General features: G+C 34.7%; 1 protein-coding gene and 1 pseudogene across 1 annotated transcript in view; one reads left to right on the forward strand and one right to left on the reverse strand.

The window, feature by feature from the left end:
• Positions 1 to 1,196, reverse strand: part of LOC109820616 — a 3,591-nt pseudogene extending 2,395 nt beyond the window's left edge.
• LOC109820615 (malonyl-CoA:anthocyanidin 5-O-glucoside-6''-O-malonyltransferase-like) overlaps positions 1 to 9,070 on the forward strand; it is a 19,174-nt gene extending 10,104 nt beyond the window's left edge. The window contains exons 2-3 of the mRNA XM_020386790.1: positions 1,784 to 2,020; positions 8,921 to 9,070. Coding sequence (XP_020242379.1) covers positions 1,784 to 2,020; positions 8,921 to 8,974 — 291 coding nt within the window. The 3' untranslated portion in view covers positions 8,975 to 9,070. The remainder of the gene's footprint in view (positions 1 to 1,783; positions 2,021 to 8,920) is intronic.

Consider the following 13,383-nt stretch of genomic DNA (forward strand, 5'->3'; position numbering starts at 1 on the left):
AATGTATGAGCTTCATTTCAAAATCAGAGATCATATCTTGATCTATTAAATCCCGTATGTACAACAAATATAAGAGTGTAAGCATTAAGGACTATAAGTCACACATGAACATAATCATGAAAAACTATAAATTAGATGTACATATGCCAAAACACCTAGATTAGATATCAATCGGTGTCACTTGCTATTTTAAGAATATAAAAGAAACAAAATTATTTAGAATACTAGATCTAAGAATGAATCAACAGAACTAACTATGCATGTAACTCAATTAAAATTCTGGAACTTTATTCAATTTCATGTTTTATAATGAACAAAAAAAAATTCCTAGATCCGTCCGATACAAAGATGAACAAATTAATGGCTTTCCCCGAAAATCTCACGGTTCACAAAACAGAACAAACGAACGCCCTAAAATAAAATATAAAAAAATTTCAAAAAATAATCCAAATATGAATAAATCTCTTACTTGAGCTTTAGAACATGAAGGTAACAGAATCACTCCCATCATCAACCTTAATAGTGATGATATCATCATTCCCGGTGCACTTCAGCATCTTGGCCATGTTGTTAAGGTTCATCCCATCGAAATGTTACGATCGCAGCAGTAGTGCTTTAAACCCTCGGATCGGAGGAGGAGGGCGACGAGCGCCATGTGGCTGGAATCCATTGCCTGGAGGGAGAATCCGGTGGAGCAGCAGTCAAAGTTCGCGTCGGTGACGAGATCCTTGATGGATTCGAGGACTTTCTTCAAGAGATTGCCTTGGACTAGACTGAGCCCTAACATTTTTAAGAGGTTTTTTTGTTTTCCCCTCTCTTTTTGGGACTGGATGTTTATTTATGCGATTAGTGAGAGAGAAATGAAGGGATAGTGGAATTTGATCTTTACTAAAGAGAGAGATTGTGTGGTGGAGGAGGCGGCGGAGGAGCAGCACGATCCGAATCTACGAATTGGCGAAGACTAGCGATGCGGTGGAATAGATGGAGGCGCTGGAGGAGGCGGTGGACAATCGAGAACAACGGCGAAGATGAAGCGGAGGTGCGTTGGCCGGCGAAGATGAGGCGGAGGCGAAGATGAGGGGGTAGATGAGGGAGGTGGAGGCGGATTTGAGAGGGTGTTGTGAATTTGGGGATGAAATTTTTGGCGGTGCTGGGTGAAAATTTTAGGGGGGAACGAGCGGGTCAGGGAAACGATTGCAAATTTTTTTTAAAAAACCTACCATAACTCCAAAACCGTTTCCACCGTTTGGGCTAAAATATCCCAAACGGTTTAAACCGATTGAGAGCTCCGTTTAGAAATTTTGAATAGTCCAAATGGTTTTAACCGTTTGGGATAATTAGTCTAAACGGTTTAAACCGTTTGGACTATTTCGACTTGTCCAAACGGTTTCAATAACCGTTTGGACAGGCCTGTTTTTTACTAGTGGGAGGTTAGAATATAGACAGAGGAAGGGATGATGATGAAGGAGATGGATGTGATGGAGGAGGTGATAGAGGGGGAAGGGGTAACAAGGTAACTAACCATCCATGGTTAGTCTAAATACAGCCATTGATTAGGGTTTTAATAATTAATGTGGCATAAGGACTAGTATCGATATACTAAGGTGATTTGGTGGCTAATATAAGACTACTGATGATTCAAGGGACTAATATCAAATTAAGGAGTCGCTAAGATGTCCGTGAATCATTTACATATTTGATTTAATAGAAAGTTTATATTCTTATGAAGTTATTAATTATTATGTTTTCTTTCATTTTTTTCCCTTAATTTACATATGTATAGGTGACAAGATTCAAATGTGGTGGAATAGCAGTTGGATACTCCGTTCATCATGCAGCGGTCGATGGCAAAGGATTGTTGCAATTTGTCCGAGCATGGACTAGTACGTGTAGAGCAAAGATGCACGGTGTGGATTTTTTGGTGCACAAACCGTCGTACGATCGTGTTGTGATCAAACATCTGAAGGGCGAGGAGATGGCACGAGAATTTTTTCGGAATTCGACACCTAATCTTCCCAGTGTAAGACATGGATTTTAAAAATATTTCAACATTCTACATTAGTACTTGTCTATCTATATAATAAAGAGAAGGAAAATTATAGGGGCACACCCCAACCACATCCCAAATCACCCCCTCTCTCATATGCTACGGTACATCGGACCTCACATGAGATTTTAAAATTTTAAAATCTCATGTGGGGCCCGGTGTACTGTAGCATATGAGAAAAGGGTGTGGTTTGGGATGTGGTTGGGGGTGTGCCCCTAGTGTCACCTTAAAGAGAAATTGATAGTGAGGCTCAAAATCCTTATATACTGCCACATGGTATTCCTATCTTTGCAATGTGTCCTTTCTATATTTAACTTGGATTTTTCCTTTTTTTTTGTTTGTTTTGTTAAAAAAAGATTGACTGTTTAGTACAAACTTTTACTTTTAAAATTCAAATGAGAAGCCGCGTCTTTAAGCATGTGATTCATATCACGTTAATTGATTAACCTAATTCAGTTTTCCATCTCTCAATCCTTCGGTGCTATCTTTTCCGTCCCCTTTTTTTCCCGCAATTGTTAAGAAAAATAAAACAAACTTATTTAAAAATATTGATTCTAATAAAACAAACTTATTTAAAAATATTGATTCTTTACATATTGCTCCTTAAAATCTTCAATAATTGCACACTAGTTTTTCAAATATTGCAATTGTTTCTTAGGGCCCTCAAACCCTAACGTCTCGTTTGGTATGTAGGAATGAGTGGGAATGGAATACAATTCTAGCTTTTTATTCATGCATATAAAACACGATGTGTTTTTAGACGTTAGGATTGCTATACACACTTCTTATCAATTCCCACTTTATGTGAGAATTGTCATTCCCAACCATTTAACAAGGAATTGATATTTTCACTTAAGTGTGAATAAAACAATCAAATAATTTTCGATTATACCCTCCATAAAAGATAAGAATAGATATAAATTCTCATATAAAAAGTTATTTCTATAGAAATAATATCATTAGTTGCACGTACAAATATACAAATAGATGTAAAATATTATACTATTATTTGTTCGACTTTACCCTAGTTCCATCGCGTCTGCAGTGGAAAAAAAATTTCTCGTTTTCGACTCGACACGACTCGTAACCATTATTATTATTTTTAAATATGTATGTGTGGCTATCTTCACCTAATCTTTACTAATCTTTACAGTAACTTTTTTATCTTTTGGCAACTCGATTGCGTAATCTGTTGGCAAGTAGGTTAGTAAATATTTTATCTTGGGATGTATGATTTGAAGTTCCATTGAAGCATATATGCCTAATCTTTTCAGTAATTTTTTCAAGCACTCACAACAAGAAATAATGTGCTTTATTGATGAGATTGAAACTTTATGTTTTACTTAGAGGAAACATGTTTTCTATTCCTTCAAACTTTTTAGGTTAACATGTTTCTAATCCTAATCAATTTTTATAAGAAAAAAAATACTATTTCTATAAAACTTATTTTTCTAAAAAAAATAAATTATTTAGTTATTTTTAAAATATTTTTATGTTTTAAAAATTCTATGTTTTTGTAAGGGCATTATTAGAAAACTAAATTTTATTCTCATTTGTGAACAAATGATACTAAACATGAGAATGAGAATAAGATTGTCATTCTCGTTTTATTCTCTAAACACGCCCAAATATAAGAATGAGAATGTGCATTCCATTCCCACATTTATTCCATTCCATTCCTACCTTTTTTTTCATTCTCACTTGACTTTTTTCCCGCGTACCAAACGAGGCATAAAGGTCTTGCAATTTGGTCTATCAATGATCAAAATACCCAACCACTATTTTTGGGAGGCTTATTTGAAGTTGACACTCTAAAGTTGACAAATTTTTAACTTTAATACCACATTATTCTTTTGACACTTTGATACCCTAACGTTCACCTGTTTTAACTTGAATACCCAAAAAGTTTTTTAGCTGACAATTTGGTATCCCAAAATTTACCCAATTTTTATCTTCTATATCCTAATGTTTTTGAAAATTTTAACTTTGGTACCTTAAAGTTTGCATTTTCTACTTTGATGCCCAAACTTTGTGTAATATTTAATTGCTAAAAACAAAATTTGTCATATCAAAGTGTTAGGAAAAAACTTTAACTTATCAAATTTGAAAAAATGTGTAAGCTTTATGGTATCAAAGCGTCACTAAAAACATAAGAGTATTAAATGTATAAAATGTTAGATTTAATTTAAATATAATAAAAATTGAAATGGATCCTACAAATTTAAATATACTTTTATTTAAAGCATGAGATTGTAAATGGATCCTACAAATTTCAAATATGCTTCAAATTTGATAAGTTAAAAATGTAAATTGAAATGGATCCAAGAAATTACAAACAAATCCTACAAACTTGAAATTGCAAAAAAACACCGAACATTTTTAAATTGCAAGAAAATACTTAAGAAACTCAGATATATATTACCAACTACTCCTTGAAGATTCCAAAAATTACAAGCATTTCCCATTAAACCCGAATTTCCAAAAAAAAACTTTAAAAAATAAAAAATTCTAATAGAGCCCTAAATTTTGAAAATGACAAAGATTCTCATAAAACTATGAACACTATAAACAAACTGGTAATAATCTAAAAAATAGCAAACAACCCTTTGAAAAATTCCACGATTGCAAACAACCCACTTAATAATCTAAAATTTACTAAAAAGACCTTAAAATTTGAAAATTATAAATAAACTTCTGAGGAATTTTAAAATTCTAAATAATCCTGAAGAAAATCCAAACAAATAACCTACTAGAAACTCTAAAAATTACACACAAGCACTTAAGAAAATATGCAAATAACAGACAATGATTATTAGGATTTTCTGACAAAATTTATTGATGGTTAACACAATCTAAATCTTATTGGGGATTTCTGTGAATAGTAACTAGAAGGACTAATACCAAAATATTTAAGAAATTTGAGGGATTAATTCAAAATATAAAGATTTTGAGAACTCATTTTAAAACACTAAAAGAATCACTACCAAAAAATGGGTCTACGGGGACGGTTTATAACCGTCCCATTAGACAACATAACCGTCTCCATAGGCCTAAGGGAACGGTTACTCATCCGATACCTTTGTCGCCGTAGTGCTTGGTCTAACGTGACAGTTCATGATTCAAGTAGCGCGGTTCTTGAATTGTCCCCGTTTGTAACATTTGGGGACGGTTTATCTATGGGGACGGTTTTGAGCTTGACCTAAGAGGACGGTGATATTGTCTATGGGAACGATTTTTTTTGTTATCTATGGGGACGGTTTTTATACCAAGGGGGACAGTTTCAAACTTGACCTAAGAGGACGGTTATATTGTCTATGGGAACGGTTTTGTTTGTGATCTATGGGGACGGTTTTTATACCAAAGGGGACAGTTTTTATTTTTTACTGATCAAAATAAATCACCCAAATATCACACATCAGTCCATCACATACAAAGAAACAATAGTCACTACCAAATCATCCAAATATATCACACATTTTTTGACCTGCTGTTTCAAAATTAAAAAAGAACAAAACAAAATAAAAACTCCATGATTTATACCTGCTCATTCCACAAACAAAGAAATAAAACTCCAAATTTTGCAAGCAAATTAACAACCAAACATAAGGAACAATTCATTGGTTCATTACAATGACTTTAGTACAAGTTTTTTCTTTTGTCCAAAGTACATGACTAAAATTCCTCTTTCATTAAAACAAAAAATGTCTTCTGTTTAAAGGTCTTCATTGCTATACATAATTTGTAAATTGTCTCGATAGAGTTAATCTCGTTGTAAGTGAAAAGCACCCATGGATTCACTTGTTTCAGCGACCATCAATTTTCCTGCATGAATTTAGATAAAAAGGTAAAAATGAGATTATATTCATTGCAAGATTCAATCACTTGATTATATGATTTAAAATTTTAAATGACCAACTACATATGCTTTCTTGCTGTAATCATACATCAAAACCCTATTTGACTTTATGACTTCAAAGTCTTCTCCAATTAACTCTTTGCCGATGAACTTGGATACTCTACATTGCAGATAGGTACATAGTGGAAAATCCACTCTTTGAATCAGAATTGTGTATCATTTAGTTAATATTTATGATGTGTCTTCAAAGATCTGAAATGCTCTTATCGGTTAAGGTTCATTCACCATATAGAAAATTTTAATAAACCAAAAACCGACACATAATATCCATTTAAACAAATATTTGAAATGCTCTATCAGTTCAACATTCAAGAAGTTCTGGTACGAGCTTCTCTGAAATAATTAATGTGGCTTAACTGGTGATCAGGATTTAGGAATGTTGGTTGTTTGGCTAGACAATGCTCTTCAACTTAAATAACTGGCCTGTTTCAAAAGGGATGCTTTCAGTACACTGTTAGTTTGAACAAAGTTTTAAACATGGTATAACAGCTAAGAATTTAGCAGTTCATCCAGTTTTCAACGTTTTAGACTTTTTTTATTATGGCAAAATATAACTAAAACTCAGATTTGCTATTATTTTAGTACACAATGTTTTTACCATGTAGTGGGTAATATATGCAATGTACAACAGACACCCGTAGGCACCCAATTTAGTTCTTTGAGAAAACGGAAACTAAGTGACGAAACCACTTGGTGATGCTTGCAGCAAAGAAAAAGCTCCTTTTTTCAGTAGGTGTGACGAACTCCTAGGTGAACATAGATATAGATTTGAGAAACTTAAAATGAAAAATTATAATAGGACTTTGATATGCCCTCCTCAATATGCCCTCCTATGTTCCACTTCCCTCCTGCGATTGTTGAAAATCCTACATAAAAAAGCCAATTATAGATCGGACTTTGATTTTACAAATATCTGCATTTGTTGCTTGAAGTGTTATTACTTTGTTCTCTCCCCATTCATCAATGTATTTGCCAACAAATTACTTGTATGCTAACTGGAGTTTTTGAGCTCTATGGACATACTATTGCAATAAATTACTCGAGTAATATCTTAAATATAAATATCAACTCCCCTGCCAATGGTTGTAAACTGATCACATATGAGTTATTTAGGTAGGATGTGACACAAAACTTTCATTGTCAGAAATTGCGCATAGTATATGTCTATTACAAGTAAGCTATTAGGACCCCCTAAAACCAAGATATGCTAATTTTATTTTGTGCAGAAAATTAATCCAAAAAATTTCTTTTTCAATATTAAATACTCGATTTACCTGTGTCACTGATTTTCCTGATGGCCATGTTAGAGGTGTCAGCAATATAAATGTTTCCATTGTCATCAACTGTAAACCCCTTTGGATGGTTCATCCTTGCTTCTCGAAAGTTCAATGCGATGAAGTTAAACGGAGGCAGCAAGTTAAATTTGATGTTTTTGAAAACCATTATCGGTCTACTTACACTAGAGGGAAAAGAAAGTTAAAAAGAACAAGATATATAGTGACTGAAACCTTATATTTAATTTGCACCAATATTAATTCAAGCTTGGGACTCATGAGTTTTTTTAACTCGACCTTAATTATCATTTATCAAGTCACACAAAATATGATTGTCAGCATTACATCGCTTGAGTTACATCGATAATTATAAAACTATTGTATATTGTCACCACTTTGTAATGTACAATTAATTCAGATTGTTCTTCCCAGATTCGTAGCTAGCTAGATATAAATTATACATATACATGTACTGGAGGTATAAATTTGTCTCGCCTTCTGTTTTTCCTTCTTTTTTTCGGAAAAGAATTATACGATGACAAAATATATATATATATTTTAATCTTTCTTCATGAGCCAAATTAGTCAAGCCCCAAGTGCAACCCTCCTCCTATTATTATCTTGAGATTATTTTGGTTGTGTTTTCCTATTTTCTCTATTTAATGCTTGTATTCCACATATCTAAATTGTAAAGGTACTTTATGTGCTGATTTGATAGGACGCACCATTAATCTTCTGGAGCAGTTTCTTGACTTTTTGCTTGCATCCATCACAGTGAATGTGCACTTTAAGAACACAGGTCTGCAAGTTTTGTGCAAACAGTAAATATGTTAGAACAATCAAGTCGAACGAAAAGAGCTAAAAGAAATTGGTATAAAAGAACAACGGAGCTTGCAACAAATTGCACTTGTTTGTTCTGAAGATTATCACTAGATTGATCACCTATTTATATTGATGGCAGGTAGACAAAATGTTTTTGTTCAGTGAAAAATCCAAAGGCAAGAAGATAGCTACAAGTTCACGCAACCACCTAACATTTGCTTCAATCCAAGCACCTAGCCAACCAGCATCGTCATTAACTTCTCTGAGTAGCCAACCCTTTTGCACAAAATTTGTTGGCACCGACACTCCATGCTACAAAATCCTTGGTCCCCTCTACACATTGATAATAATAATAACGATTTCAGAAAAAAATAAATAAAAACATCAAGGAGCTGAAATGCTAATCTAAATGTTTTCTTCTCATGATTTGATCAAGTTAATTTAACATGGAATCTTTCATAGCTTTTTATAACTAGATGGAGTGAGATTCTGGAGGATAACTTGACGAAAGGAAATATATTGGTTCTCTTGAGAAAACATGGAAAAATAAAAAAATAAAGATAACTTATAATTTGAGTTTGTTAACAAACAATATATTAGACAAACAAGAACCCATACATAACTTATGGAAACATGGTTATGGTATAATGTTTTTTGCTATATTTTTCAGCAAAACCTGAAAACAAACAAGAATTACACGAATCTGGAAAAAAGGGTCTTTAATTGGCACTAAATTAACAAAATAATCGGATAAAAACTTGAGAAACGTGTGTACACAGTCAGTTATTTGATTAATAAAGTTCTGAAGTTTAATTAAAAGCTAATTAGTGTGTACCTGTACATGTACACATCCTTGTCTAGGCTAAGCTCCCACCTGCACAAGAAGCAAAATTTCAAAAATCCCCCCTCCAGTAAGCTCTTCTTCTGACCACCAACAGTCAACAACATCGTCTTAGTGACTACGTTTGATGCTCGATGCTGACTCTCTATCAAAATCCCGAGGCCAACCAGCCTGTTTTGCAACGCTCTCTTACTGGCTACTGCAAATTATTATGTATACACACATTTCAATTGGATGATATCCATATTTATCAAAGATTAATGTCTAATAAGGCATTCATCCAACCATCAATATTTGTTTGCACTATTAACTTTGGTGTGAGATGTTTGCACCTTTACACTTTGAACAAGTAAAGAAAGAAACCCACCAATATTGACACCAGTCTCATGAGGTTGTAATTTACTGAATTCAAGAGGGCAATCATCAATAAAAACGCTTAAAAGAGTATTTAGTTTCAAGGTGAATGCTTGCTGAACTGAATTGAGACTATAGTGTGCTGCTGAGATTCATGCCTAATGTTGTTTCTGCACAATGACAGAGTATTTTTTTTTTATTTTTTTTTATTTATTTATTTATTTGGCAAAGCTGAAAAATGAAAAAAAGGGGGTCATTTGTTTACTTACTGTTCACATCAAAATGTCTCTCAGTGTCTCTTTACTTGATATGCAATTGCGAGTATATTCTAAAAAAGCTGTCCATCCTCAATTCTTGTAATATTGGTTCCTGGATGAATCATGTAGCATTGTTAGATGAATTTGCACTAGCCCTCGAGATATAGGTTCATCATTGCTTGTTATCGATGTATTGTCAATGGACAGTTTGCACAATTGTTGGACTTTTTTTACATTGATCCTGTCACATTATGACTCAAATGTACTTCCATTGATTACTTTATGATCGGCTTGTTCTGTTCGCATTACTCTGGTACTGGATTTATATCTTCTTGTGAAATCAAGAACACACCAATCTGGCATCATAGCAGGTTCTACATTATGTTCTGCGGTTTGTTTTTACAGTCAATATTTTTTTTAATATGGTTTAAGCAGTGAACATATTCTCTACAAATATATAGAGCAAAAAAGCATTGATTCAGGGTTCAGCTTTTCATTCTGTAATCCATTCTATCAAGTCAAATTGGATGAAGCGGTGCAGGGAGGGGAAAGAGGGGGAGAGAAGGTGGAGGTTAGGAGGACAACAATGAAGACCATCAACGTATGAGAAAATGAATGCTGATATAAAGTCCACCCCCCCCCCAATATTTGCCCCAAATTACTGATGCTAGGGCTCTCAGTGACAAAATATCTATCATTTTGAACAGAATAACATGTACAATCCAGTGAACTCTTCTTCAATCCTCACCTAACAACCACCAAACACCAGCAACTACTCAAATTTAGGGGGAAATTAGACATTGCAACAATTAACTAAACAATTTTATCAAAAAATTACACTAAATGCAGGATATTCCAAAACTAGGGTTCAAGATGTCTCTAAATTCATACGCTGCGACATATAATCAAGAAAATCAAAGGGATTCATCGCAAAAACCCTAGAAAATTGCTAAAAACGCTCAATATAGAGGCTTAATTGCTAAATATACTCAAAATCGAAGTAAAGAAATGCAACAACTGAGCAAAGAATATACAAGGGAAATAGAAGGAGGAAATGAGATTGATACCTTTTTTTCTGAGTCGTGTGGAGGTCTCGGCGACGGTCCTCGAAGACGGGGAGGTCGTGAGGGGAGGCGGTGGAATCCGACGGATTGAGGAGCGGTGGCTGACGAGGTTGGGATGGTCGGCGAACAAGCGGAGAGTGAACAAGGGGAGGAGGGAAACGCGAGGTGGAGATCGTCGAGGACGAACGTGAGTGAAGGAGAGGCGGTGGGCTTTGTTCCGTCGAGAGAAAACACTAGAGCGGTGATTTGTTTTGATAGGGGGAAAGTGTGGCACTCGTTCTCAAAAACAAAAATGAAAATTTGGGTACCGTCCCTTTAACCCATTACACAATTTTTTAGCAAAATTAATTCAACCCCAACGTTTTAATTTAAAGCGTTGTCTTAGACTCTATTGTGACGGGTGGAACCGTCACAAAACCGTTTCCTTAGATAGCTAAGGAGACGGTTTTAAACCGTCCCCAACGAACTTTCCTCGTAGACCTATTTTGTGGTAGTGCTTAGAGTTATATATAAAAATATTTTCTTGAGTGATAACTGGCTCCAATTAGATTATCTAAAAGTTATCAAGGAAAATTTGTTATTTACTGACTTATTTAACTTGGCAAGTTGACCGAATTTTGTAGGTATATTCACTACAAACCCTCACGAGACTACAACTCGTCCACTAGGGTAACCTAGGGGTTTAAAGGCTTGTTGTATGCGCTAAATACAATCGCGATTCCTACGAAAGTGAGTTAGGATTTTCTTTTTATTTTCTTTGCTAGAGGACTAGCAAAAGTTTAGGTGTGAGGGTATTTGATAATCACAATTTATTACAATTGTATACCCTCATTATCTATTTTATATGAATATATATAACACTAATAACTGCTTTTATCTTTAATTGCAGGTTAATGAAGAATAAATCCCAAAAATCCCACTCTCAACACCAGAAGCAAAAGCTTAAAAGAGGAAAATGATTGAAGCCCAAAGAGCAAAGCCCATCAAGGATAAACCCTCAAATTGACTTTAAATAAAATGGACTTGGACTTTAAATGAAATGGGCCGGACTTTCATTTTCTTTTGAAAACAATGAAGCTCCATTTTGAAAAGCAAAGGAACTTTGGACTGTTGCAGTTGGATTTTAACTTGAATGAGCCGAATTTCAGGTGGGCTGCAAATTTTAATTTTGTGCAATCAAATCTCAAGGACCGGACTTAGGATGCTGAAATTCCACTCAACAAATAAATGACCGGACTTGGAATGAAGTGGCTGCAGCTTTGATTTTTTGGACTTGGTTGCTATGGACCGGACTTTGGACTTGCTTGGCTGGAGATTAAAGTTTCATTTTTAAGATCAAATGGGCCGGATTTGCTTGTGTGCTGCAACTTGGATTTTCACAAGAAAATTGTGCTAAAATAAATGAATGGAATTTGATTTGCTGCAAACATCTATGGGCCGAAATTTGAGAGTTGGATTTTAATTCCGAAAATCAAATGCCATGGATTTGGGTTGCAAACTTTGATTTGAAAATCATTGTGTGGGCATTTTACATTGGACTTGGCTTTTAATCTTGAGTGTTGCATTGAATTTTTGGACCGGACTTGATTTTCAATTATTTTTGAAAATCAATTGGGCCTCCTATGTTTGGGCTAGAGAAGAACAAAAAGCAAATTCAAATGTGGAGATTATTGCTTGGGGCTCAAGATGTAGAACCCCGAAAATTTTTATATGAATATATATGAATTATTAGTAAATAAATAATTCTTTTATGATAAATAGCTTGAGGTCATTGATGTGCATGATAACAAGTTATTTGAGATGATATGAGAGTATGGGTGTAGAGTTTTGTGCGTTGGTTTTGCAAATAAGCAAGACATGCACAAAAACTAAATTTTTCCAGATCAGTCGACATATCAGTCGACTGACTGTATCGGTCGACACATCAGTCGACTGATACACTGATTTTCAGTTTTTCAGGTTTCAGGTCTGTTTTGTTTTGGTTCGGGTTTGGGTCGGGTTTAGCAGTTCACATATATTCTTTCTCACCCGAATTCACCCCTTAGAACTTCAGAACTGAGAAAAATCTTCAGATCTGAGAAAACCCTAGCCCCTCTCCCCTATCTCAAAAACCCTAGCCTTGTTCTTGGTGATTTGGGGAAGAACTTGGAGGGATTTCGGCGAAATCTTCACGTTGCAGCGAAGGGGAACCTTTCTCTCTCAGATCCAGGAGCTTCTCATCACCCCAGAGGCGAGTAACATCTCGCCCAACCTTGCCCTAATTTTCTAAACGTTTTCAAAGAGTTTTTGTGAGTTTTGATGAGCCAAAAATGTAATTTTTGTATAAAGAATTAATTTTTTATAACATATAGTGGGAAGATATGTGATTTCAGAATATTAAAAACCCACCAACGTTTTGTGAATCGAAGATCTAGATCTGAAATGTTTTTATAAGAGATTTAACATGAGTTTTGTTTTAAAGATGTTTTAAAACATAAATACACATGTTTAAAGTTTTGTTTATGTATTCACACATGAAATCTTTGTTTCAGTTTAGCTCATACATGTTAATATCGGTATTTCCATGCTTGGGATTGATGGGGATGAGTTTAGATCGAATTTTGGGTGAAAAATAACCTGTGCAGATTATCTGCAGTCTATCGGTCGACTGGTCAGTCGACCGACGGGCAAATTTTCAGCCATCAGTCGACTGACGGGCTGATTTTGTTTTCTCAGCTTCTCAGTCGACTGGTCAGTCGACTGGTGAGCTGAGGCTATGCTGCCTGAGCCTTATCAGTCGACATATAAGTCAACTGACGTCATCAGTCG

This window comes from Asparagus officinalis, chromosome 8 (genome assembly GCF_001876935.1).
Source record: "Asparagus officinalis chromosome 8, Aspof.V1, whole genome shotgun sequence".
In the NCBI taxonomy this organism is placed as follows: Eukaryota; Viridiplantae; Streptophyta; class Magnoliopsida; order Asparagales; family Asparagaceae; genus Asparagus; species Asparagus officinalis.